Source organism: Glycine soja, chromosome 7, assembly GCF_004193775.1.
Source record: "Glycine soja cultivar W05 chromosome 7, ASM419377v2, whole genome shotgun sequence".
Taxonomy (NCBI): domain Eukaryota; kingdom Viridiplantae; phylum Streptophyta; class Magnoliopsida; order Fabales; family Fabaceae; genus Glycine; species Glycine soja.
In genome coordinates, this window is record NC_041008.1 from 1,678,774 (window position 1) to 1,704,895 (window position 26,122).

General features: G+C 32.3%; 2 protein-coding genes and 2 pseudogenes across 6 annotated transcripts; 2 read left to right on the top strand and 2 right to left on the bottom strand.

Moving 5' to 3' along the window:
* Positions 1–2,145: 2,145 nt before the first annotated feature.
* Positions 2,146–4,602, bottom strand: LOC114419234 (annotated as a pseudogene).
* LOC114418037 lies at positions 3,516–5,754 on the top strand (annotated as a pseudogene).
* Positions 5,755–7,272: 1,518 nt separating this feature from the next.
* Positions 7,273–12,470, bottom strand: LOC114418036 (shikimate O-hydroxycinnamoyltransferase-like). Of its 4 annotated transcripts, none has more exons than XM_028383173.1 (3): positions 12,144–12,470; positions 10,522–10,941; positions 7,273–8,480 (listed from the first exon to the last, which is right to left on the bottom strand). In XM_028383173.1, the coding sequence occupies exons 2-3, from the start codon at positions 10,927–10,929 to the stop codon at positions 7,578–7,580; spliced, it is 1,311 nt and encodes a 436-aa protein (XP_028238974.1). In that variant the 5' UTR covers positions 10,930–10,941; positions 12,144–12,470; the 3' UTR covers positions 7,273–7,577. The 4 variants fall into 4 exon arrangements, with proteins under 4 accessions (XP_028238974.1, XP_028238973.1, XP_028238971.1 ...); XM_028383172.1 differs by having other exon boundaries at positions 10,522–10,950; positions 12,144–12,464; XM_028383170.1 differs by lacking the exon at positions 12,144–12,470 and adding an exon at positions 11,961–12,124.
* A 5,193-nt stretch (positions 12,471–17,663) lies between these two features.
* LOC114418038 (probable protein phosphatase 2C 60) lies at positions 17,664–25,428 on the top strand. Of its 2 annotated transcripts, none has more exons than XM_028383175.1 (11): positions 17,664–17,795; positions 18,213–18,335; positions 18,957–19,020; positions 19,996–20,104; positions 20,880–21,033; positions 21,811–21,936; positions 23,540–23,663; positions 23,806–23,882; positions 24,298–24,350; positions 24,579–24,633; positions 24,746–25,041. In XM_028383175.1, exons 2-11 carry the CDS (start codon positions 18,219–18,221, stop codon positions 24,956–24,958), a joined length of 1,092 nt encoding a protein of 363 aa, XP_028238976.1. In that variant the 5' UTR covers positions 17,664–17,795; positions 18,213–18,218; the 3' UTR covers positions 24,959–25,041. The 2 variants fall into 2 exon arrangements, with proteins under 2 accessions (XP_028238976.1, XP_028238975.1); XM_028383174.1 differs by having other exon boundaries at positions 17,728–17,879; positions 24,746–25,428.
* Positions 25,429–26,122: the final 694 nt, after the last annotated feature.

Consider the following 26,122-nt stretch of genomic DNA (forward strand, 5'->3'; position numbering starts at 1 on the left):
AAAGTTTTAACCCTTACGTATTGTATGGAATAAAACCATCAATAGAAAAGATAATTTTACCATATTAGAAATGTTCGTAGCTCAACACAAGGTTGCTTTTTGTGTAGAGGATATATATGGGGTTTATTTGTTTAAGTGGAAAAGAAAAGAAATGATTGTTGAATGAATAAAAATCATAAAATTTTGGATTTTTCTATTGTTTGGAAACATGAGTCTCATTCAAAGATATCTTTTCCTTTCACATTGGAGGAAAAAGGATAGAAAAAGATTGTTTTTTGTTGTGTAAAGACAAAAATATTTATTATTTAAATAACTTAAATATATTTTTAATCTTTTAAATTTAAATAATTATTCTTTCCTTAAAAAACAAAATCATTTTTATCAGTCTTTCAAATTTTCAAAAACTTATATTTAGTCCTTATTGGTTTATTATGTTCATGATTTCACAATTTGTAACCTTTTTAACCGTTAAAATAAATATTTTTAATTTAATTTTTTTAAAAATAATTTCAATTGATTTTAAATCGCCAAAATATTTTACTCATATAGATTGATGGTCTTTTTTCATACATATTTTGGTGGTTTTAAAAAAGAAAAATAAAAACATGAATGTTCGAGTGTGATGATTTTTTTTACAATTTAAATTGTCACAAATCATTTTTGAAGAAAAAATTTTACCATGAGAAATTGTCATAAATTATAACACCATTAGTGAACAAAAATAAAAAGGACTAAAAGTAATTTTTTGAAAATTTGAGAGATCAATAAAAATATTTTTTTAAGAATTAAATTAATAAGTATTCAAATATGAAGGAATAAAAATATATTTAAGTCTATTTATATTACATTTCATTCCATGTTGGGGATATGTATGCTAACTTATATATATAGTTTTTCTTTGCTTTTACTTTTACTTAATCTCACTTAAACAACTAAAAAATTTATCTCATTTTCTTTTTTTTTTTTGTTACTTTCTTGTAAAAACTAAACATTTGGTAAAAAAAAAAAAATCAAAGTAGTATTTTTATTTTACAAAAAAGCATAATAGATCTAGACACGAGTATTTTTCTTTTGGCAAATATAATCTTTTTTTTTTTAGATGAATGAGTCTGGGTCTTTCTGTATTTGATTGGGCTCATCTGTGTTAGGTATCGGGCTTTCCGTATATCACCGGGTTCTTTATACAATTGTACGTTCAAAAAGGCGATGCGCTCTGTTCTTCATGAAGTGAAGCGTGTTGAATTTTGACGCTGCTAAGCGTCTAATTTTCGTTTTTTGTTTTTTTATTCCTTTGTAAGAAAATTTCACCTTGAGTTACTTAAATAAAATAAGAGAAAGGGAAAAGAAACATAACACAAAGATTTATCCTATTGTTCATCCGACAACACAAGGCTATGTCCAGTGAATTTCTTGTATAACCAAGCACTAGTTAGTCGTTCAATAATTGAGACATGCAAATGTTGCTTCTGTCTCTTGTACTGTCACAATTTATGCAATCAACCCTTCACTTTGGCATTTCAGTAATTGTGAAATTCGTCCTATATTTTGAAGTTAACAAATGAAGAATAACTAAAGAGAGAAAAAAAAATGAAAATAAATTTCATGTTTTATTCCTGCTAGGTTGTAAACTTGCAGCTGATAAAATGGGGTTATGGTCCAGCTGAAATTGACACCAATACCTAGCGAAGCAAAGGCCATGATTTATGAAGCTTGATAGCTAGGGCTTTGGAAGAAGCTGATGTTAATCCAATCCCACTTTCAGATCTACTCTGTCAACAATAATATTTCCCCTACTTTCAGAAAGAGGTCTGATAAGTGATAACTAACAAGATTGAATAGCATAGCTTAAGTTAAAGGCATAACCTTTTTTCTAAATTCATTGCACAAACAATGATGAATCTTTTCAATGTCTCAGCTGTTCTATTAATGCTAAAAGTTCCAGCCATATTCGTTCTAAACTACAGTCAGCTAAAACGTCTGTATTTGATTAACGAACACTCCCTTACATAATTCATTCTTTCGGAAATAGATTTAACCATTCACTGATTTGAGTGGTTTCACCATTTTGTGAAAGGAAAATATCAATTCTTTGTTTGACAGTTGAGGGAAATGAAAAAAAATAAAGCTTATTGTTTTGGATTCATATCTTTAAAAAGTGCAAATAAAAAAAAATTGTTAAGGAACAAAGAATGTGATGGTTTACTTCAACATGTAGGAAATTATTTTTACCCACAGCCCAGCCAAACCCACTCACTTCACTCAGGTATAAGTAGTTATAACTGTAGAAAGCATTGCATTACATAAAAAAAAGGACAACTTCAAAGGAGGACTTTTGACAATTTAGTCAACTTCTTCAATCTTAGGCCCAGCACCACCAGTGGATGATTTTCCATAGCCAGCACCATTAGGAATGTCATCTGCACCACTTCCTTGGTACATGTTTGAGATAATTGGGTTGCAAAGTCCCTCCAACTCCTTCAATTTGTCCTGAAATTCCTCAACCTCAGCCAGTAGGTTCCTATCTAGCCACTCAATGGTCTCATCAACCGCCTTCTCTATCTTCTCCTTATCAGAAGGGTTCATTTTGCCTGCAAACTTGTCATCCTTCACAGTATTCCTCATGTTGTACGCCAAGTTCTCCAAGGAGTTCTTGGCGTCCACCTTCTTCTTCACCTCCTCGTCCTCTGCCTTGTACCTCTCCGCCTCCTGGACCATCTTCTCAATCTCCTCCTTGCTCAGCCTTCCCTTATCATTAGTGATCGTGATCTTGTTCTTCACCCCTGCGGTCTTATCCTCAAAATACCATTGGCGTCAATGTCAAAGCACACATTGATCTGTGGAACTCCTCTTGGTGCTGAAGGGATGCCTGTGAGTTCAAACTTCCCTAAAAGATTGTTGTCTTTGGTCCTTGCCCTCTCGCCTTCATACACCTGAATTAGCACTACTGGCTGATTATCAGCATAAGTTGAGAAAATCTGTTCCTTCTTGGTGGGAATGGTTGTGTTCCTTGGAATCAACACTGTCATCACACCTCCTGCAGTCTCAATGCCGAGGCTAAGAGGAGTGACATCAAGCAGAAGCAAGTCCTGAACCTTCTCGTTCCCTTCACCGCTCAAAATCGCAGCCTGCACAGCAGCCCCATAGGCTACAGCCTCATCCGGGTTAATGCTCTTGCAAAGCTCTTTGCCATTGAAGAAATCCTGCAACAGTTGTTGCACTTTTGGAATCCTGGTGGATCCACCAACAAGGACAACATCGTGAACGTGTCCATGTTGAGTTCCTCAAACCTGGCTCTGGTGATGGTGGAATAGAAGTCAATACCTTGGTAGAGAGAGTCAATCTCGATGGTAGTTTGAGTGGTGGAAGAGAGAGTCCTCTTAGCCCTCTCGCATGCAGTCCTCAATCTCCTAAGTGCTCTGGCATTAGTGCTGACATCCTTCTTGTGTTTCCTCTTGAACTCAGACACGAAGTGGTTCACAAGCCTGTTATTAAGAAAATGGTTAGTCCATAGTTCAGTTAAAAAACAGTTCACTGCATTGAATTAAATTAAATTGTTTACTAAACTGAACTGTTTCTATGTACTGGTATGCAAAAGAAACATTAGAAGAAGAAAGAATCTTATATCATTTGGTTTAGTCAGATTCTAACATAGTTTGATTAAACTTTTTTTTTTTTTAAAAAAAAAGTGTTTGGTTCAGCCATTTATAAAAAAGATTCAATTTTTATGGGTTGAGGATTTAAACAGTTAAGTTTATGAGTTATTTCAAATACCAGAAAATCGTATATGTAAATGGGGAGTAATCCTTGCCTGTTATCAAAATCTTGACCTCCCAAATGAGTGTCCCCAGCAGTGGCCTTCACTTGGAAAATAGCTTCCTGGATGGTGAGGAGGGAGACATCAAAAGTTCCACCACCGAGGTCGAAGATAAGCACATTCTTTTCGCCACTCCTGGAAGCCTTCTTGTCTAATCCATAGGCAATGGCAGCAGCGGTAGGTGGTGCCGAGGTCAATGCCAATGCCCTTACCTTCTGTCTTGGAAGCCATTGATATTTAGCCACGTTTTAGCATTGCCAAATCATGCATATACATGGTTATGCCGATTTGCACTGTTACAGGGATTTTTTTTTACTTAATGACATGTTATTTATTATACTTGTTCCGATCGAGTTGTCTGGTGGAATCTCTGATTTCCGATATCGAAGTAAGGAGAAATACCTGCAAAAAGAACTCCGACGAGTAAGTCAATGGTGTTCCGAGGTGTTTATGTGTGGGATGATGTTCGGAGATAGTTTCATGATATTCCGAGCCACATCAGTGAAATGCTCGTCTCGTGGCCGAGTTCACGGATGACAGTTGAAACGGTCATGTACTGTGCACGTGGGGACTCCCCTGCGGAGTTTTTGGGACTGTAGAGTACACTTGTTCTCTTTTCAAATAGTTGTTTCGACTTTATTGTTAAGCATTTTTCCTAGAACAAGAACTACCCTTCACGAGACAGAATTACGGCTTTAACATCACCCTTAAAATAAAAGGAACATACTCGTACCAAAGGTATGCTAAATGTGTGTAAGGGCCTGCTCCATATTACACACTTTACCCATGCTTGAGCTTGAGACCTTTTCACTGTCTCTGAAGCCGCATGGACAGAACAGGTCACTTATTCTTATTCTGTCTCCAGAAAATAGTTATCCCCATGCTTCTCAGTTCTCAATTCCATTTACAAGTATTTACTTTCTCAAGAATCTTATTCGAAACATGATTTGACACTAAATATGAAGACTTCTCTTAACTGATATTTAAACCTTGAGTCTATCTTGTCTCAGTTCTCAATTCTTACCTTCGTTTAATGAAATAAATTAATAAAATCCATAAATACCTTAACCTTACCCTAGACCAGATAACTCAAAACCTGATACCCCTACTTGTGCTAGGCTTTGGACATTGTTCAACGAAAATCCAATATACCCAATAATTTACAAAGAATCAGCCCTTGCTTTCCCTATTCCCAACCCCTAAGATGAAGGTAAGATTCCTTGCTTTGTTCTTACTCATTTCAGGTATTCAAGCCATATCAACCTCAGAGTTCAATATGAATTTCACTTCAGAAGGTAAAGGCCTAATCCAGAGCAATGGACCAGTACAAGAACTTCTTGGTACTTGACTTCTTCAGCCAAATATTTCCCATATTTGAAGGCACCCTGGTTTTTTTCAGTGTCACTATTATATTAATGTTTTTCAGTGATGTATAGGGAAATTATATGGAAGCATAGAAGACTCAATAAGGTTGAACGACAAAGTTGAGGAAACTAAAGACGGGAACAAAGAAGAACGACTTAATACAACAAGAAAAGCACAAGGTGGAGGAAGTTCAAGAGGCACAGGAAGTAGAGGAAAGACAGGAAGCGGTGGCACTGCTGATGTTAATCGCCGGCCACGTCAAAGTTCTGCACCATCAGAGCCTCTTTTTTGGGTCTCAATATTTAATCCATGCGTAAGCTTGGCTTTAGTCATATTGTTTTCCCTTCCACTTGGTTTGATGTAATGCATGCAGAAAAAATTGGTTACATATGATATATGTTGTTCTTGTTTAATGCCCCTAAATAGTGCCGTCTTCTTTTTTCAATATATATTTTTAGTGCCGCCGTTACTAAGAGCGTCTTTGCTTGTACATCAGTTTGTGTCCTTCTTCTCAATGCCAACATGTTGTCATCCATCATATCAATGAATGAAAGTTTGAATCTTTGCCTGCTCAAGGGTAAGTTTTGATGCAAATATGAAAAGGTTGAACTTGTGGTGTTGAAATTCTTGTGTTATCCAAGAGAAGCAGAAATGGAACTAATTTTACTTTTTTGTGCAATTACAAATTATTTACTCAATTCATCAATGTTAATTGTTAAATCATTCTCTTATGAACTCCAGAAGCTTATATGCCAAAAATAAAAACTGCTCTGATTATCATATTTTTTAAATTAAATTGAAAATGGCGGCCAGATGATGTACTTACTCTCGAGCCCTTTCGCCTACAATCTACCAATGTGTCTCAAAATTAAAACTAGTAATCTACTAAAGGAAATTGCAGAACTCATGAATGAATAATGAAAGAGTTTGCTCTCATACTAATATATTTACCCTGTCAGTCTTGCACAACGGTTTACAACAGAAAATAATATATGAAAGGACTAATATATAAGATCATTTGTTTTGAAACAGCAAATATAGAGGAGGGGAAGGGGAAACTTTTTTTCCAGCAACAAATTGCAGAAAGAACAAGGCATTACAAGTGGTTGAACAAATCAAATTTTATGTACATCCTTCTAACTTACATTGGATTTAATTTGCAGCACATATTAGGTTTAGCAATATTCTGTTGAAATGAAACCAACCAGGTAAAATTCTGTTGAAATGAAAAACAACTCATTAACTTATCGGATGATCATGCTTAGGAAGAACATTACTTTATTCCATATTCTTGCAACCACTAAATGAATTTGTGCCACTTTTAATTGTCTTCTAATCTATTAGAGGTACACGTCACCTTCAAAATTGTTAAAATAAAAAGGAAATATACCTACAACTAGTAAAAATTATCAAAAACAGTCAGAAAGTTTGCAAATTGTAAGTACTGACTTTTACGAATGGGTTACTCAGAAAACATAAAGTGAAATATGCATCTTCTGATACAGAGCAAGGTAGAAACCCAAATTGCGCATTGCGCACTCTGCTTCCCTTCTACGCAATCGTATGTCCAAATGGAAAAACCGATCCTTCACTTTCCCGCAAACTTCTTGCTCTCTCCTTCCCCTTTTCGTTTATGTTAAATTGACATTTTCATTCTATACCCAAAGTTATTGTCAAGGCGAATTCTAGGTAGGATGACAATTTCAAATTCTTATTTCAAAGCAAATTTGATTCTTCTATAGTTTTTTTTTTACCTAAAATTTTCAATTTCTAATTTCTTTTACTCAAAATCTCCTCAAATAAAATCAAATAAATTATTGCACACTTTCTCCTAGATGTTACTACCCATGGTTCAAAGTTACCAACTTGAGAGTTGGAGCAGTTTTTTACAATAATCTCATCCTTATTCATAAAGCTGACTCAAGGGAAATCTTTAGACAAGGAGAAAGGAAGGATTTCCTCTAGTGGAGTACTAGTGCAAGTAGCAAGAACAACCTATATCTTGGTACAAAACCAGCTTGTACAATTACCTTTCGAATTTCCTCTAATTAGAAGAATTGTAAAAATTCTTCACAGAATGCAATGCAGATGTGTACAGATAAAATACACCTCAGTTATGGCATTACATTTAGGAGCAAAAGATTGTGCAGACAATCCTTAAACAATTCATATGCACAAACTGTAATACCAAATTAACTGTTGTTAAAGTTCGTTTATGTTTTACAGATTATAAAAATGTATAACACTTAATGTAGTCCATATAAAACTGAAATGAGTCCCATTAACAGTTGCATACCGTTGGTCAAAAGCATCTAAAGATAACAAAAGGTACCGGGGGGGATAAAAACACCACCTAGAAACATTGTGGCGTTCCATATGGCTGGCAGCCAATGATTCCTCAAATGTCATACAAGAAATCCTTAAACACCTTCATATGGTCGGGTTGAAGAGCTATGGCCACAGATAAGCTCCCATCATTGGTTGAGCTTGGAATTATGAAAGACAGGCCCTCGTATGCAATTCCACCAGGTCCCATGAATATTGGCCTTCCCCAACCAAAGTCAGCATCATGGATTGGAAGCCTAGTCCAGCTAGTGATACCAAGATTTGGACACTTGAAAGTATGAGCCCCGCGAACAAGAGCTTTTAGATCAGGTTGCAGCTCTAGATAGTCAAGAGCTGACCTTAAATAATCATTGTCCATTCGTAACAATGCATTGTGGATTCTGCTTGCAGCATACCATGTTGGTTTTGACATGAGATCACCTGCCACAGCTATAGGTGTGGTTGTGAATATCACATTGCCAAAGTAACCCGGTGGGGGAGGAGGTTGCAACCTTGACCTTCCATCAGTTGCAATGTACAATTTGGTTTCTTGATCATCAGGAAGTGCTCTTGCTTTGCATACACTTCTCCACACGTGACCCGCCAACATCTCATAAGAACTATAGCTGATTGTGTTGCCATCTTCTTTAGACTTGGCTTTCAGTGTGTTGAGCTGCTCGCGCGTGAGTCTGAAAATAGACACCGCTGCTGCTGCATTATCCGAGTCTGAGCCTGGTTTAGTAGGTTGTTGAGTCTTCATGGCTGGTGGGGGCTTGTATTCAATGTGATCAAAAACAGGTCGAGGTGGATCTCTAGCACGAAGTATTGTACGATCAATGAATGGTGGAATGGAAACATCCAAGCCACGAGCCACATCTGACCATGTATTGATGAAGTGCAAACCAGAGGCTCCATCTGCTACATGATGTTGCATACCAACTCCCAGGGACACCCCTCCACATTTGAAATGTGTTACCTATAAACAGTACAAGTGAAAATGGGTAGGTAGTCCCTTTATAGAATGAATTAAGAATCCACCAATCATATTAAAATTGAAGTTAAAATAAGGAAAGATAGTACTCTTCCCATTCAAAACTAATGCTATTATTTTGACAACCAAAATTTAATACTATTTAACATCAGCAATATACATACAATGCGCAATGCGTGATTCACTATCAAGGGATTGGCAATAGGTTCAGTACTACTTTTCCTCTCTTGTAACACATAGCAACACCTCCAGCTAAAACCCAAATGTTACGTTGCTCTGTTGGAGGTTTGGAGCCAAATTTTGTGGGTGATTGCATTTTTATAATCTTTTTGGCACAGCGATTGTGTGATTTTGGTTTTTCATTTCTAATTGTGTATTCGTCATCAGTTCTTTCATCTAATATTTTACTAGTGAATTTCCCATTAATTTAATATCATAAACCGTGTTGCGCGCCGTTGGCTGCAGTCCTGGAAGGTGGTGGCAAACTAGCAATTGACTCCGGAAAAAAAAATATGCATGAAAAGATTAGGTTTCTTAATATCAGTCTTTTAATTTTTTGAAATAAATAGTTTGTTAAACATTAAAACTTTATTATAATATTTTATAAAAATCATTTTTAAAATAAAATATTATTATTAAACACGTACTATTATACACACATATATATATATATATATAAATGATTCTATCTTTTAAAAGATTATTTTAACAATAATATAATAATGATTTTTCAATAGCCTAATTAGACAAAAAAATATTAAGTATTAATTTAAAGTTCATTTAAATATTTTTTTTAATATTTTTTCCGTGCCAAGAATAATATTTAATAAATATCCCATATTATACAAATATTTAAGTACATATATGTAACATAAAAATATAATTGAAAAATATTTTTAAAATTAATTTAAACGATAAAAATATTTTAAATGTAATAGAAGAATAAATTAATTAATTAATGAAATTGATGAAAATATAATTTATTTTTGTCATATAACTAATAAAAAAATATTAATATAATGTAAAATCTCATAAATTATGCATCACAAAGTCAAGAAAAACAAGAAGAAGAAAAGGACAAACGAGACCATAAGTTTGGTTCGCAATAATGGAGAATAAAAAATCACCTTTTTAACGTAGAAATCTGGAAGCCAGTTGTGATGCTATAAATGTGAAAAAATAATTGCTTCTGTTTCACCACAGTACAAAACATAACACACTATAGACGTATCGTGCCACCAACAATGTTGACTTAGAACTCAAAAATATTGTTTACTAATAAGAGCGGAAGGATATCTTCTAGACTCTAATAACTTCTAGTGACGTCTCCGCTTACTTGAATTCAAACAAAACAGCCAAATGCTAACTAGGTGTTCTCCATATATGGTTAGTTTGGATGTTCATAATTTAGGTATTTAAATAATTAGATTATAATAATTATAATCATAGTTAGTTTTATATAATTATTTTTAAAATATGGATATATAATCGGTTATATAATCAATTATATAACAAATTATAAACTAATTTTTTTAGCAATCCTATTTATTAAGAGATTAAAAGAAAAATATTTTTTATTAAGATGTGTCAAATTATGTTTTTTATGATTTCTTTTTACATTGTCTCATGATCATTATAATAAACATTTTTTACATCTTTTATTTTTTTATTCTTAAGAACATTAGTTAACAAAACCTATAAAAATATAATAAAGTCAATTTATATCCTCATTATTTAATGTAAGTTAATTTTTTGAAATTTAAATCACATGCAAAGTCAAAAATTCTGGCAGATGATCTTTAATGAAAAAATATTTTTTTTTATCAATGAGATTTGTATTTGAAATCTTGGTTAATGAAATTAAGTTTTAACTTGTTGGTTAATGTAAGTTTATTTTGATTTAAATTTGGGCACTAGAGAGAAAAAGGAAGGCAACAACAAACAAGTAATTACCTAAAACATAGAAAGCGATAGGAGTTAAGTGAGAGAAGAAGAAAAGAAACGCATAACGCACGCAAGCACGTACCTGTAACACCAACAGGGGATAGGTTTCTATTCCCTGTGAATAATCGACGGCGGGGATGAGCTGGCGGAGCTCAAGGGTGGGAGCGAAGTCGCCGAAATCGTCGATGACGGCGCCGGTGTCGGCCTCGACGAAGAGCACCCCCTGACCGTCGCAGTCAATCTCCACGCGACCGTCTTCGTCTCGCCGGAGCCGCCCAGCCATTGGGTAGAACGGCACCAGCACCTTGCTCAGTGCCTCCTTCAGAACCTTGCCGTCGAAAAAGTTGGAGGTGCCGTTGGACCTATAGAAGTATACACTGGGCGTGTGGAAATTGGGGACTACCAGGTCCACGTTGGAGTTCCACACCACCCGCCGCGCCACCTCCTCCGCCGGCCGCACCACCGTCGATTCCTTCACGTTGATGATCATCTCTCTGCTCGACTGCTCACACTAGTATCAATCATAATCATAATAACCAAAATAAGTGAAAATTTATGATAATAAATCTTAGATCGATGCAGATGTTCTGTAACGCTTTTTAGTCCTCTTTCCAATTAAAAGTGACGTTTCATCTTAATAACAGAATTGAGAATAGCCTATTTAACAGAAATTATAAGAGTAAAATTAATCTTAATCTATCACCCAATAAATTAAAAGACACTTATTATCTTTAACCTAACAAAAATTAATATTATTATTATTATTATGTGTACATCATCATTGAAGAACAGTATTAAAAGCACTCAAAGCATGTCAGTTTTCTTAAATAAAGAAATAAAAAATTTAGGTTATGATCGGAATGATATCGGAGAATGGAATGGAATAAATTAAAACAAATTTTTGGAACATGGAATATATGTATTAAAAATTAATAGGACGGAATGAATTATAATAAAATAGAAATATTATTTTATTGTTTCAATATTTTATAATTGAATAAAAAAATCATTCTATCCTTTAAACAAAAGGATGAAATAAAATAAGTTATAATTTTTTTAATTCTCATAATATACTTATTTTAAATGTATTATTTTTAAGAGAGGAAATATTTGATATACATCTAATTTACTATTTAATATCTAAAGAGGAAAAAAATATATTTATGATTTGATTGAAAGAGAAAAATAAAAGATACTAATAAAATATTTGAAATAAAGAATGATTATATGTATCACAATGAAACAATTTTTTCATCCATTCCACTTCTCTCTTATCCACCACCTTGTAACATCAATTCAAATTTAGTGGTAAATTAATTTCGTTATACATTATATACAAGCAACTCTCTAGAAATAGGTTTGATTAATTATTTAGTTCTTATATAAGTGTCAAACTTTTATTTTGATTCTCATATTTAAAAAATCTATAATAGTATATGGATCAAAATAGAAAAGTTGACGGAGATATAACACGAACGAATAATTAAACCAATAATATATGTCACTAATTAATTTTCTCACCAGAAGACAAACTAGTGGAATGAAGTATATGGAGTCAAAGATGGAGAAGTGTAGTTTCATAAACGGAAGGAAAAAGATGTATTTGAAAATGGAAAGGCTAAAAGGCTTACAAGAACGAAGGTTTCATATGCATGATAAACATTGATCGAGATGAGTTAGAGGAAAGAGGAGGAGGAACATTACCGGATCCTGATGAGAGTACTGAGAGAAGTTGGGAGTTGTCTGGGTAGGGATTGGGTGTGAGAGCGAACGCTTTCGAATGCGTGGACTCCTACTTTTTGAGCAAAAGTAAAGTAAGAAGGGGTTGGGTTGAGTCACTCACCAACCCCGCCAACTGCATCCACCCAATAACAACACGCCACCTCATTGAGACAAGTCATTGACCACTCATGTAAGTTGGTGAGACGGGGACCTGCCTTTCAATTTCATTCACCAACTCTTATCCTCTGGAAGAGAACCCATTGCTTTGCGTTTGGTGGGTGATATGTGCTGATTATCATGGACTGCTGTTATTCTTCACTCTTCACTGTTGTTAATTCCTCTATATAGTTTCTTTCAGTTCTGACATCAGGAAGTCGCTACGAATGACGCCACGCCTCACTACAAACCCATTTGAGGCTACGCACTTATGTGCTATTTACGCTCATGGACTCATTTCATGACATTTAATTCCTGATTTTATTGGAGAAGACTTTAACCTCGATTGCTTCAGCCTTCCTAATTATAGCTTTAGAGAATTATTCCTTCTTTACCTGAACTTGTGCTTTATATATAAAACGAAACAAACGAGACCTGATATTTATCTATTTTCCCTACAAAAATCTAAAGTATTTGTCTTGGGTTTCGCATTTACCAAACATTGTTGTTACCAAAGTGGTTTTGGCTTTGGCGAAAAAAGACAAGTAGTCTTCTCCAGATACTTCACAAGTCATCACAACCACGGAACACCCAAAAGTTAGCAAAAATTGAGTTTCATTGAGGCCTAGGTTTTCTTCTTTGTCTCCCAAAAAGATGAATTTTCGTTCTCATGTCAACAATATTGTATCTGGTTCTGAAAATTTTACCATTATGGTGAAGGGTCTTCGCAGGTGGAAGGTACCCGATACACATAAAAAGTCCAACTTCATGTTTATGAACATAATTTTGATTGATCAAAAGGGTTGTTTTTCTATCAAGGTTTCTTTTTTTTTTTCTGTATATGTTACAGTCAGAAGTTAACTTTTGTTGGACTCGTGGCTTATATATTTTGTCTCAGGCAATGTCGGGAGTGATAACTAGTTTAACATAAAGTTTTAATATGTATATATACACACAAGCTTTAGATTTTATTATGTTTATTATTTTTTTAAAAATTATATATATATATATATATATATATATACATATATTAAATTTTATTATGTTTATTATTTTTTTAAAATTAGTTTAAAATAACAATTTAAAATGGAAACATATAAATATATTTTAATATAGCATTATATTTGTAACATTTTACTGGTCAAATTAAATTTACTTAAGCCTGTCTCTCTACACTACCTACTAATGTGTCTTCTGGAATACTTCGATCTTCATAAAACTAACATTAGAAAATACTCGTTTTGTCTACACTAACTCCTTTTAGATGTTTGGTAACAAAATGAGAAACCCTTACCTTTGAATGATTCTTCACGAACGATTATTTGGAAGAAAAAGAAACAAAAAGTTTTCTAGAATGGGAGGACGCTACGTTGAAACTCAAAGTATATATTAGAAGAAAAAAAATTGATAACAATGTTATGAAATACATATTTTTTGCAAGATTTTGATTATTCTATATGCGCATAACACAAATTTGAATGCTTTAAACCATTAATATTGGACTCTTAAGTGGTACTTAAGAGAATGGGAAAACACCGTAAAATAATTTGAATACAAGAAAATTTACAATTCAAAATTCTGTTGATTTACTATAATTTTAATTGTTTATGGTCTGGAAGTTAGACTAAAAAAATTCGCGAGGAAGTTTTTTTTTTTTTGTTTTTACGGAAATTGCGAGTAAGTTAAGATACATTTTTTTTTTTGTCTACACCAAGTTAAGATACATTCCAATTTACTTAACAACCATAAAGACATGTTTAATTTGCATAGAAAAGGAATAAATTAAAACTTTTGCCATGTATTTTAATTCTACTTGACTCTTACTAATTAATCATTTTTAAGTTTTTGCTTTAATCAAGGCTAACAAAAATTTACTGGTCTTTGTGACATGGTACTTTTAGGAACGTATGTTAAATTAATATAAATGTTAGATTAATTAGATTATTATAATAATTAAGTATTTTTTCATTAAAAAAATTAAGTATTGAGGTCATTTTCTTCCTACAATTTATACTGCCGACTATCCTTTTTTTTGGGTCCAGTGCCTATCCAATTTAAGTATTTAACAAAGCTTTTGCCAGTTTGGATATATTAAACCGTAAGATTAGAAGAAGAAAACAAAATATATTTTTTATAAGCTCAGATTAACATGTGTATAATTTTTTTTAAAAAAAATCCTTTGTAGAAGGTTTTTTTGAAGTTGCTCTAAAGAAGTTAATATGAGAAACTTTATAAATTAATTTATGTGTAAGTTAATTTTAACTTATATTTTTTTTTATTCTCCCTAAAATCCTTGCGAAAAATTTTATCTAAGCAAGCCTATGAAAGTAATCAATTTACTAAAGGAATCTTGTAATAATACTCATTAACCATGTGGGCCTCATTAGTGACTTGCGGTTATGTACCAGTCTAATGCACCTTAGAATTTTCTCACCATTTCACATTTTTCCAAATACAGTGGTGAGAGGAAAAAATTAAAAATACTTTTAAATATAATCTTATGACTTTCACGTTATTCTAATAAGACTTTAATTAATTTAAGAATAACACTTTAATTAATTTAATTAATAAATCAATTATATTAATAAATAATTAATGTTGTTATATATAATATTAATTTTTTTAATATGTATTTAATATAATTATAAATTTACATAATAAATTTTATAACAATTAATTTTAATTTAATCAAGTAAAAAATTTAATAATAATTTTGATCTAATAATATTTTTATATATATATAAATTTTAAATAAAAATCATAGGTTTAATAAAAGTTTATATATAAAAAAAATATTTTATTAAAATTACAAAATTTATTATATAAACTTATATATGTATCAAATATATATTATAAATTTTAGTATTATATATAATAATATTAATTATTTTTTAACCTAATTAATTTATTAGTTCAGTTGATTTAAATATTGTATTAACAATGCGAAATACACAAGTTTGAGATCTATATGCATAAGGCCAATTCGGAGGATATACAAAGAAAAGAAAAGAAAAAAGAAGGAACAAGAAGTAAAAATAGTAAAGTTGAAATTTTTTAAAATATATTAATTGTAAAAAAAGTAAAATTGAACGGCTAAGAAGAATAACCTGCACCTTAATAAGCATAGAAGGAAAAGGGCCACACGTGTGTATGCGGCCAAGCCCATCTCTGTTTTCTTTTTTCCCTTCTCTAGTTGTGCAGCTCAACAACTTTCCGTGCATCCACATAGTCGTCATTTTTGTTTTCTCGAAGCATGCACTGTTCTCTACTTCTCTTTGTAATTTTAAAATTGTGAGATACTTTGTATTATTTTTCATCTATTTTTATTCATTTCTCTTTTAATTTATTCTTTTTTTAACCAAACACATTTCGTTTATACTTTGTTTTTCACCTATTTAGACTCATTTATCTTGTTTTTTTTCCACCATATTTCTCTATTCTCTACCAAATAAAGGTGTTGTGGCATTTGCATGCATTTTATTTTATTGTTTTTCTTTTTGCTAAATGCCTACTTGATTCTCATCCCATGCATGCATTGTCGCTCTTTATAAACTCCCGTAAGCTATCTCTTCCTTTTGCAAGATTGCTTTTCGTTCTTTTTTTTATATATTTTTTTTCCAATTCTTTCAATTGTAAAAAATTAGTGTAGATAATATATATGTTATGCGTGAAGTGTTTATTGCTTTAATATATGGGGTCGCAAACGGTGACAGCTAGGAGGGAGCAGAGAAGCTCTAACAAGGTAGATGAAAGAACCCCATGAGATTAAAATTACGATAATGTATGGTTTAGATAAACTTATAAGATTATTATATCATGTTGGCCCAACAAATTTATCTTGATAAGTTATTCTATACTATACTGTTTTATTTATCTTGGCCATACAGATTCTACAAGAGTCTTGAGCTCAATGTATGGACGTAATGATGAAAGTGGACAGTGAATAACATCTGGTTGAAAAGAGGATGAAATGATTAAAATATTGATAATAAAATAAAATAACCTAAACTAGGTGTTAATCACATGGTTATCATTAAAAAAGTAACACAATAAGTATAGAAAGCCAATAAGTTAGATCTGCTTGCCATTCTTAATTTTAGTTACATAAAATCTGATTTGTCTTTGACAATTTTACTCATTATGAGATAAATTAACTGGGTTTAGACCTCAATTTTATGCAAACTAGCACAGTGAGAAGAATTAAAATTATTTTGAATGGACTAATTTGAGTGAACAAATACACTTTAAAAGATAGAACTCATGACGTTATGGAATTTTTAAGCCGACTTGCACTAATCTTTTTTAAAACCCCCCATGGGAATTGGGATGTCAGAAATTAGATCCTTGATTAGTTTATTGGTTTCCATCTAATGTAGAAATAATTATTCACAAATGTTAATTAATATTCAAAAGATATTAATTAAAAAAGAATAAAGTATAAATATTTTTATTAAAAGATAAAAAAATACATTGTTCATAATTTTTTTCACTCTCTTTTATAATTTATATCATAATTTTTTTTATCATTTTAGTTTATTGATGAATGTCCTAAACAAAACCCCATAAATATTTAGTGAAGACCATCATCATAAGTATGTCTCTTATCCTTTAAGATAAACCAAACGCACTTGTTTTTGGGCAGTGAAGTTACATTATTGAAATGGAAAAAGAAGCTTCCTCGGGATGAGGATACAGGGCTTGCCGGAACATATAATAAAAAAATAAGATAAATAGTTATTTTCCATTGTTAAATATATAGAACGTTTGTAAATTCATCCTAAAAAATTAAAAATTTAAATTTTAATGCTTAAAAGATAGAAAAACAAATATAAATTAAAACAAATATAATATTGATTAATAAATACTTATAATTTTAGTCTAACTTATAAAAAATGAAAATTAAATTAATCCTTATAAAAATGAGACCCAACATAATATTTATTATAATATTTGTTTTAATTTATAATTATTTTTTTATTTTTTAAATCTTGATTATAATGTTATATTTATAACTATAAAAAAAGGAAAGATAAAAATTAAATTATATTTTTTCTTAAATAAAATATTGGGGCATGATAAATTAATCCAATAGACATTGTGGCCTAATTTATTTGTATCATATAAGCTCTCTCATTACCGATATGAAACTAAAATTAATAAATAAATGAATTTGTTACATTGTTTGAAAACTAAAATTTGGATTTTCAGATTTCAAAAATAAATTCAGCAGCCTTCTATACATTCATAGAAAAATAAATGTTTATCCTAAAAAATTAAAAAACATGGTAACATGAAAGGCGCGTGGCAGGCGCGTGGCAGGCGCTGGTTTAACCTAAAACAAAACTTTTTCCTACATTAGGGGCAAAGGAAAAAAGTAGCCTTTGTTCTGCTTCTTCTTTTCCCTTCCACACAAATACATCACATCATTGCCATTGCTCTCTCTCTCTCTCTCTCTCTCTCTCTCTCGTGCGGACACAAGTACTGTTCCGTCAAACCCTTATTCATCAATTTCGTCTTTCCCTATTTTATATATCGCTGCTGCTGCTGCTGATTATGATTATGGTTATTATTATCATTTCAATTCTTTCTTCTGATTCCTCTCCTCATTTCTTAGCGCATTGATTTCAACTTTGATGAATAGCTTTTGCACTTTTCATCCCAACGCATCGTGATGCATTTGATCTTCATGCATCTTTAGCTCTCTCTCTCTCCAATTGCATTGCATGCCTTTTTCTAGGTTGAGTCATTTCATTTTACGTTGCAAATATGGTTAGATTTGACTTTTTGGAATGAGTTATTCGAAATTGAAGTGTGCCTTTCTTTCACAGATGTGATGATGATGCGTATTAGTCTTCTTGTGATTCAATGCTGCTTTTTTGTTTTGTGTGATTGTAGTTTTTGATGGGGATATACCTCAGCACTCCCAAAACAGAGAAGGCCTCTGAAGATGGTGAGAACGACAAGCTTCGCTTCGGTTTGTCTTCCATGCAGGGCTGGCGTGCTTCCATGGAAGATGCTGTAACTACCTTCTTCTTTTGGTTCATCTTATTTCATTTGCCACCACTTGTTTTGTATGTTGCCGTCAACAAGTGCCACGTTCACTGCTTTGGTTGTCCACAAGGGAAGTTATTCTAAAAGAGTAGTTTAGTGCCAGTGCTATATGACAACTAAGTGTATGGAAAATCCTAAGCTAGATTGACAGGATGACATATTGACATATTAGTGACAAGCTAATTTTGATATTTGCATAATTGACTGAGAAGGTTGTAAAATGAGTATGTCTTATGTTCAAAGTAGCTTAAAGATTACTAGGTTTCATTGTTAATCTGCTTTAATGAAGAGAGCAAAAGTATCATTTATTTTAGGCACTTCAATTAAAGTTATTTCTGTCAGCTATTTATTTGAATGTGCAAATGTAACTCGGTGTTTTCACATTTACCGAGGAATACATTTTCCCTTCTCTAGTATTGTTTTACTCATGAGAAATTGGTTCTCTTTGGAAGTGAAAATCACGTATATTTGATGTCAATGCTTGGTGTACCTTGATGCTTTTGTACCTAAATCTTCAGTAGCCCATTATTATATTACAATCTGTTTGATGGTGTATACAAGTTTTAATTCTTTTACATTACTTGCCAGCATGCAGCTCATCCATATTTGGACGAGTCTACGTCATACTTTGGTGTTTATGATGGCCATGGAGGTCCGTATTAGATCTTTATGTTTTCAATAATATTTATCTGATGTGTTCATACTCACTTTCACAAGCAGCGAGGAAATGATTTCTTACTGATTCATTTATCATTTAAATTAATTGTGATCTGTATCTTACCATTGGAATTGTGCTTGTAATTATTAGGAAAATTATTTCATTACTTAGGAAGCTCATTGCAGTGAGGAAGTTGTTTCAAATGTTTGATATTGCTTGAAGCTTAGTGCTTTCATTTTGAATTTCCTTTGGAACCCACCTTAGCATGGGTGGCTTTTACCTGCAGACATAGTGTTTTCTTTTTGGGTCATTGATCGGGTTTTCATTTTCTGTTTTGACCTTATCTGATTTCTTTTTTCCCTTGACCAGATGTCACTTAAATGAATAACAACATTATGTGAATTACAATTCTTTCAAACTTGTCATAGGACATAAAATACTGCATAAGTTTTCTTGTTCCCTTTTCAAATATTTGCCTTGTAATAGCCTTGTTTCCGCTATGTTATAATATGTGGTTCACACTTCACAAGTTCAATATATTTTCATTATTGACAAACAAAATCCTTATAGCTTAAACATTTTTGGCATATTATATCTAGTTAGATTCATCTGATATCAGATTTGAGTTTGAACTGGAATGCCTTTAGTCTACTTCACATCTAGATTTTTTTTTTCCCCCATGTTTTTATTTATTTATTTGGGACTTTGTTCTGCAGCCTATGTTAAAGGAGAAAAAGAGGGGAGGGGGGAATATCTTTTTGTGGTGTGTATGCACTTTATCTATATTAGACTATTAGCCTTTCCAGACTCGAGTAATATTGATCATAGCTCACTTGAGGACTTTGAGAAGTTTATAAATCTTTAATTATTTCAAAATTAAGGTAATAATGGCCTAATGGGGCTGAGATATATAACTTATTTGCTAAAATCTTGTTTTATAATTCTCAATATGGTCTCACTGATTTGCAGGCAAAGCAGTTTCAAAATTCTGTGCCAAGTATCTACACCAGCAGGTGCTTAAGAGTGAAGCTTACTTAGCTGGAGATTTAGGCACATCTTTACAGAAATCTTTTCTCAGGTAATTTTGTATATTTTTCTTTAGAGTTTTATTAATCTTACTGGATGCCAATAAAAGTCAGGGGATGGGATAATAGGGTAGGTGTCCTTCATCTGTAAAAGCTAATTTGGCTTAGGCTCAACCCTGTGATACAACATGTTCAACTTTTGCACCAAATGATTTACCTTATCTGTCTACTTTTTGTACCCCAGGGGAGATTTGGCATCATGGTCTCTTCAAGGTATAAATATAGCTGAAAACCAAGATTCAGGCACTTACTAATAATCTTAAAACAATTTTCTTCTCCTCTCTAATTTCGTCGTTTCCTATGAGTTGTTGACATTTTAAAACTTCTCCACTTATCTCTTCGTTTTTTGTAGTCTTTTTATGCTTGCTAAAAGATTAGAAATGTAACCACTTGACATTAGCGTTATATTCCTTTCCCTTCATGGTTAAAATCATTTGCACATTTGGGGCTGTTAGGAGTCCCACATTGAGTAGAATAAGAAACTTAGTGCGGTACTTAGGCCATGAGTCTCTCCCACCCAATGGACTAGTCTTTTGAATTGGGCTCTACTCATGCGCATAAGTCCTAACAATTAGTCCATTAGGTGGGAGAGCCTTATGGCTTAACTACCACATTGAACTTATTCTACTTAATCCGGACTCCTAAAAGGGGATTTATAGATCTGTAAGTTTCCTGACCATAAATGGAAATGGAGATATGGAGTTTAGATGGAACTACTTCTGTCAAAATTATGTCCCTTTTTTTATATTTTCCTTCATTTTGAGGCAGAATGGATGAGATGATGCGTGGACAAAGAGGGTGGAGAGAATTAGCAGTCTTGGGGGATAAAATAGAAAAGTTGTCTGGTATGCTAGAAGGCTTTATATGGTCTCCCAGGAGTAGTGAAGCCAATGACCGTGTCAATGATTGGGCTTTTGAGGAGGTAACAAATAAAGAAACATTTTGTTTTTCTTGCACCACCACTGCTTTCTTCTCTAACTTATTCCGTTGTTCTTAATGCATGTCGGAAAGGTTTCAATGTATGGAATTTAAGCTTGTAGTAAATATATTGGAAGTTCTTAAATTTAATCTTAGCATTTTTACTTTTTGATGAATTTTCTTATTAAATGTAAATCTAATATTACAAAATTTCATTTTAACATAATTTAACTGTACTGGTTAGTATATGTATTAGTGTTGATGAGTTATTTGCACAACTTTCTTTGCTTAAACTGCTTATTAAATAAACGGTATTTCTCAATTATGAATTACCTTATGGTAATATTTTGCTTGTGTATATTAGAATTTCAATATTTCAGCTTTAGTTCGTGTCTTTTGCAATTGGTCTACCTCATACTTACTGTGCCTGTTCACTATGATACACTTATGTATGAATCAACATAAACCTTAGAAGTCCATTCTTGTAATGTAACCATTTGACAATGACAGAGGGTCCTTTCTGATTAAGTGATTAAGTGTGTCACACTTGATTAAAAAATTAAGGGAGGTGGGTGTTTATTTAAAAACTAGAGGGGGTGTGAGTGTCATTTGAGAAGACCTTGGGGAAGTGAGTGTAGTGTAATTTCCCCTAATAAATTATTTGTTTGTCAATAAAATTATAAAATAAACTATAAATTAAGGTTTGGTGTGGGGCATACAACTCTTGAATCCTACTGTAAAAAGTTTTATTCTGAATTGAGAATGCTATGCTGTAAATTAGGGGCCCCATTCTGATTTTACTGGACCAAACTCTGGAAGCACAGCTTGTGTGGCTGTCATCCGAGGAAACAAACTTGTTGTTGCTAATGCTGGAGATTCTAGATGTGTCTTATCAAGGAAAGGCCAGGTATTCTCACCTCTGGCATTTTTTTTTAGGCATGCGATATAAGCTTATAGGGTACTGTTAATCATGTGCAGATATATGATGATAAAGGGTGTTAATTCAGGCTACACTTTGTATTCTAAGATAGATATTTCGGTATAGATAAATTGGTGCATGTTTGATGTTCTGCACTTTTTTTTAACATAATAGGTGTGTTTATATTAGAATGGAAATAAAAGCGTGTTTGGTTGAGATGATGAAAATAGAGAAGAGATATTTGAATTAAAGTAGAGTGTAGATGTTGTGGGACCCACCCTATTTCTTCTCTATTTCTCTCTTCCCCCCTCTACCAAACACACTCTAAAAGAGGAATTGAATAGAAAATGTGTTGTTTGGATTGATAGAAATAAGAAGAAAAAAAAGAAAAAAATTTATCTATACTTGTTTGGTTAGGGTGTGCTTAACGTATCCTGTCTTGCTAATCTAGCCCCGCCCAAGGATGATTTTGATGGGTTTGGGTTTTAGAAATTAACCCAATGTATTTTAAGAACGAGTTCAGGTTATGCATTAGATTATCCAAACCTAGTTTGATGTCCTATTTTCTTTTTAAAATATAAGTTTTTATTAACAATTCTGTATTTATAGCACTGTTATCAATGGTGGATGGTGTAATATGGTGGAAGGCCAAATTCTGCCATTTAAATACACCATAGCAGGCCTCCCTTCACAAATTGCCTGTGGTTGGGCCACCATTTAACTACACTAATTTTGAGTACAACTTTTTATTTAATAAATAATATTATTTATTTTGAAATACATAATATAAAATATACGTTGATTTAATTAACTCTGTAATGTTAAATAATTTTGATACATTACATTAATAAATAGGGGTCTTGTCCCATACATAATCATGTCTTAAAAGATTTCACATAAATGGCTCTATCAAAATTTGAGTCGGGTTGGGATAATAAAGGTAAACCCGACCCTACCTGTCTCACACTCACCCTTAGTTTGTCTTAGAATGTGGGCTTGTGCCTAGCCCAACCCTAATGTGGGACTTGAGTTTTTTCGAATAGTTTGAATGAGTGGAAATAAATAAATATATTATGTATTTTTTCTTATAATAATAAAATAAATTTAACTTAAAAATAGAGTTTCTTACTCTATTTTATTTTTCTTAACATCAAATTATTTTTTATCTTTCATGTTATATAAAATTATTTAAAGATAGTAAAACAAAAAGTAAATCAATAAATTAAAAGCAACAAACATCCCCCCCCCCCCCCCCTGATTTTTTTTTGAAAAAATATGTAATATCTGTAAAAAAACTCCATGTCTCTCTATTTTTCCTTTCAAAACAAAGATCTATTTCCTTCCTTTCTATTTACTCTTAAACAAACATAGGGGTAAGATGTAGAGGGAGTAAGGACATATTTTGATGCTTTAACACTTGGTTATTGTGTTGATATCACAAATAATTTTAACATTTACATGCATCCTTCCAGAGTTTAAGCTTCTCTTATCCATGTCATCACACTCAATGTTTATTGACGCCTTTAGTGCTTGGAACAGATATTGTTCGACTATATTCATACTCAGTTATTTAATGAATTTTTATTTGCAGGCACACAATTTGTCCAAGGACCACAAGCCTGAACTTGAGGCTGAGAAAGACAGGATTCTGAAAGCTGGTGGTTTCATCCAAGTTGGACGGGTCAATGGAAGTTTAAACTTGGCTAGAGCAATTGGTAGTACAAATTCTTTTTTGTTAACAAAATGTGGGGGTTTATTGTTCTCCTGAATTTTTTATAGTTGCTGTCATGAGATTTTATTTTTTTATTTCCTTCACCAGTTCTTAGTTTTGGTAATATAATCTTCTTTCTATTCCAGGAGATATGGAATTCAAGCAGAATAAGTATTTGCCTGTTGAAAAGCAGATTGTAACTGCTGATCCGGACATAACTTCAGTAAGTATTGCCCTATACATTATTTTATAAAGAAGTTAATATTTATGAATGCCTTTCTTTTTGGGCCTATTGTTTTTGTTAACTTACAAATCTTGGAAAAATATAGTATGAATTCCTTATACATCTTTTGGCCATCACTTTACTAGGAAAGATACCAAAATAAAGAGTGAGATTATTTTCCTTCCATTTCATTCCAATTTGATAGAAAAGTGTTTTCTGGTGGGATATAACTTCCCTCCTTATTTCTCCTCTCAAACAAATGATAGAAATTTAATATTTCTATCCTGTCCCCTTCCTATTTCTTTCCACTTTGTTTACACCCAAACAAACATGGGGTTAAAGTGAAATGTTCCTTTGTAGTGTTGTTTTCTATTAGTTTGCTCCAATTTAAATTTATATATATTCTATGTAACAGGTTGAGCTTTGTGATGATGACGAGTTTCTTGTAATAGCTTGTGATGGAATATGGTAGGTTACATAAATTTTCTCTAGAAACCCATTGCTATTACCAAATTTTGTTTTTGTGATTCTTTTGTAATTCTCACTATAAGTATTCCTTTTTTTTAATTCCCACTATAATTTTGTTTTTGAAAGGCAAAAACAATTTATTCATTAAAAAAGCATGGTTTGAACACAAGTTGTGTCAATTTATTTTCACTATAATTAATCTACTTTTATATAACCTCTTGTGTGTAGGGATTGTATGTCTAGCCAACAGCTTGTGGACTTCATACATCAACAGTTAAAGACTGTAAGTCTTGTATGGTTACCTTTTATTTACTCAATTTTTTTTTTTGAATACGGCACTCACATTGTTGTAATTGCAAAACTCGTATCACTTATAAAAAATCATGAATATGCAGGAGAATAAACTTTCTGCGGTTTGTGAGAAAGTATTTGATAGGTGTTTGGCACCAACAGCTGGTGGTGAGGGATGTGATAACATGACCATGATCTTGATTCAGTTCAAAAAACCTTCCAGCAGCCCAGATGCATCATCTGTCACGAACCAGCCTCAATCGTCTGCTCAACCATCTGAAGCTGATAGAAGTTCAGAGACAATAGAATCGAAGTGAGAGAATTTCGGACCTGACTTGATGGTCATCAATTTCTTACTGCATGTTGAAGCATTGGTGAGCTGAGGTTCTTGCCTTCTTGGGTACTATTTTATATCCAGATTTCAGGATGTTAATTGTCAATAGGGGATTGCAAATTTGTGAAAAACTAATTCATGGGACTAGTATTGGCTTTGTACACAAGTGTGGGTGTTCAGAATATGAAGGAACAAAAAAAATTCAGCAAGCATACTGATGTACACCGAATGACTAAAATTACCTTTTGGAAGCTTACCTATGCCAATATAAGTGCTGACCGGAAGAATGTGTAGAAACTAGAAAGAACATGTAGTATACTGGAGTTATATTCATGATCCATAATTAGTAGCAGTTCCAAAGACCACCCCTTTATGGGTTGGTGCACCCGTGATGTCTTGTTATTATTGTTAAATTTCTCTCTTTTTTGGAAATTATAAATCCTCGTTGATTTATTTTTCGGGTTCTATTCTATTTACGTTAAATTATATGCAAATTTAAATTACTGGTTCGAAAAAACAAACATTTTGAAATGGCGAGGGTCTTTGTACCTGATAGACATGTGAAACTAACTATGGAATTTGTTTATATATTAGCAGAAAAGTCGTTTATCTATTCCACTTTTCATGCAATCATGTTTTCTTTATTTTACGACACTTTTCTTTTTCATTTTACATTTCTTCAATAAATGTTCAAATTTCTCCTATCAAGTACAATTACGAGAAATGAACTGTATAATATTTACATGTATAACATATGATTAATGTCTTGTTCATGTGGTGTTTTTTCATTAACCTAGTCATTTTAGAGGGTGCAAAGCTTGTCTAATCACATTTTTTTGGGAACCAGATTCTCTCAACTTGTGTTGGGTTAAAGATTAATTCAAGAAAAGGAAATTTTGTATACATAAAATTGAACACGATTTTCTTGTTAAATAAATCAAATATTTTTTATACGTGAATACAATGAGATTTGAGATTTTACAGAAGTATCAATTTTATGTATTAATCACATAATATGAGACGATTATTACTTTAAAATTCAAGTTTCTGATCAATTGATAATTCTTTTTTACAACAATTGGTTATGAAAATTAACTAAAAAATATGCTGGTATAAAGATGTAATATTAAAATAATATTAACAGATA

Excerpts from the sequence above, each read along its gene's own strand:
- LOC114418036 (XM_028383169.1), bottom strand. The coding sequence starts at position 12,020 with ATGAAACTACACTTCTCCATCTTTGACTCCATATACTTCATTCCACTA. Across the intron at positions 10,951-11,960 it reads TTCCACTAGTTTGTCTTCTG|TGTGAGCAGTCGAGCAGAGA; the intron begins GTGAGAAAATTA and ends GATTGATACTAG. Across the intron at positions 8,481-10,521 it reads ATCCCCTGTTGGTGTTACAG|GTAACACATTTCAAATGTGG; the intron begins GTACGTGCTTGC and ends TACTGTTTATAG.
- LOC114418038 (XM_028383174.1), top strand. Across the intron at positions 19,021-19,995 it reads TGTTTATGATGGCCATGGAG|GCAAAGCAGTTTCAAAATTC; the intron begins GTCCGTATTAGA and ends ACTGATTTGCAG. Across the intron at positions 23,664-23,805 it reads AAACTTGGCTAGAGCAATTG|GAGATATGGAATTCAAGCAG; the intron begins GTAGTACAAATT and ends TTTCTATTCCAG.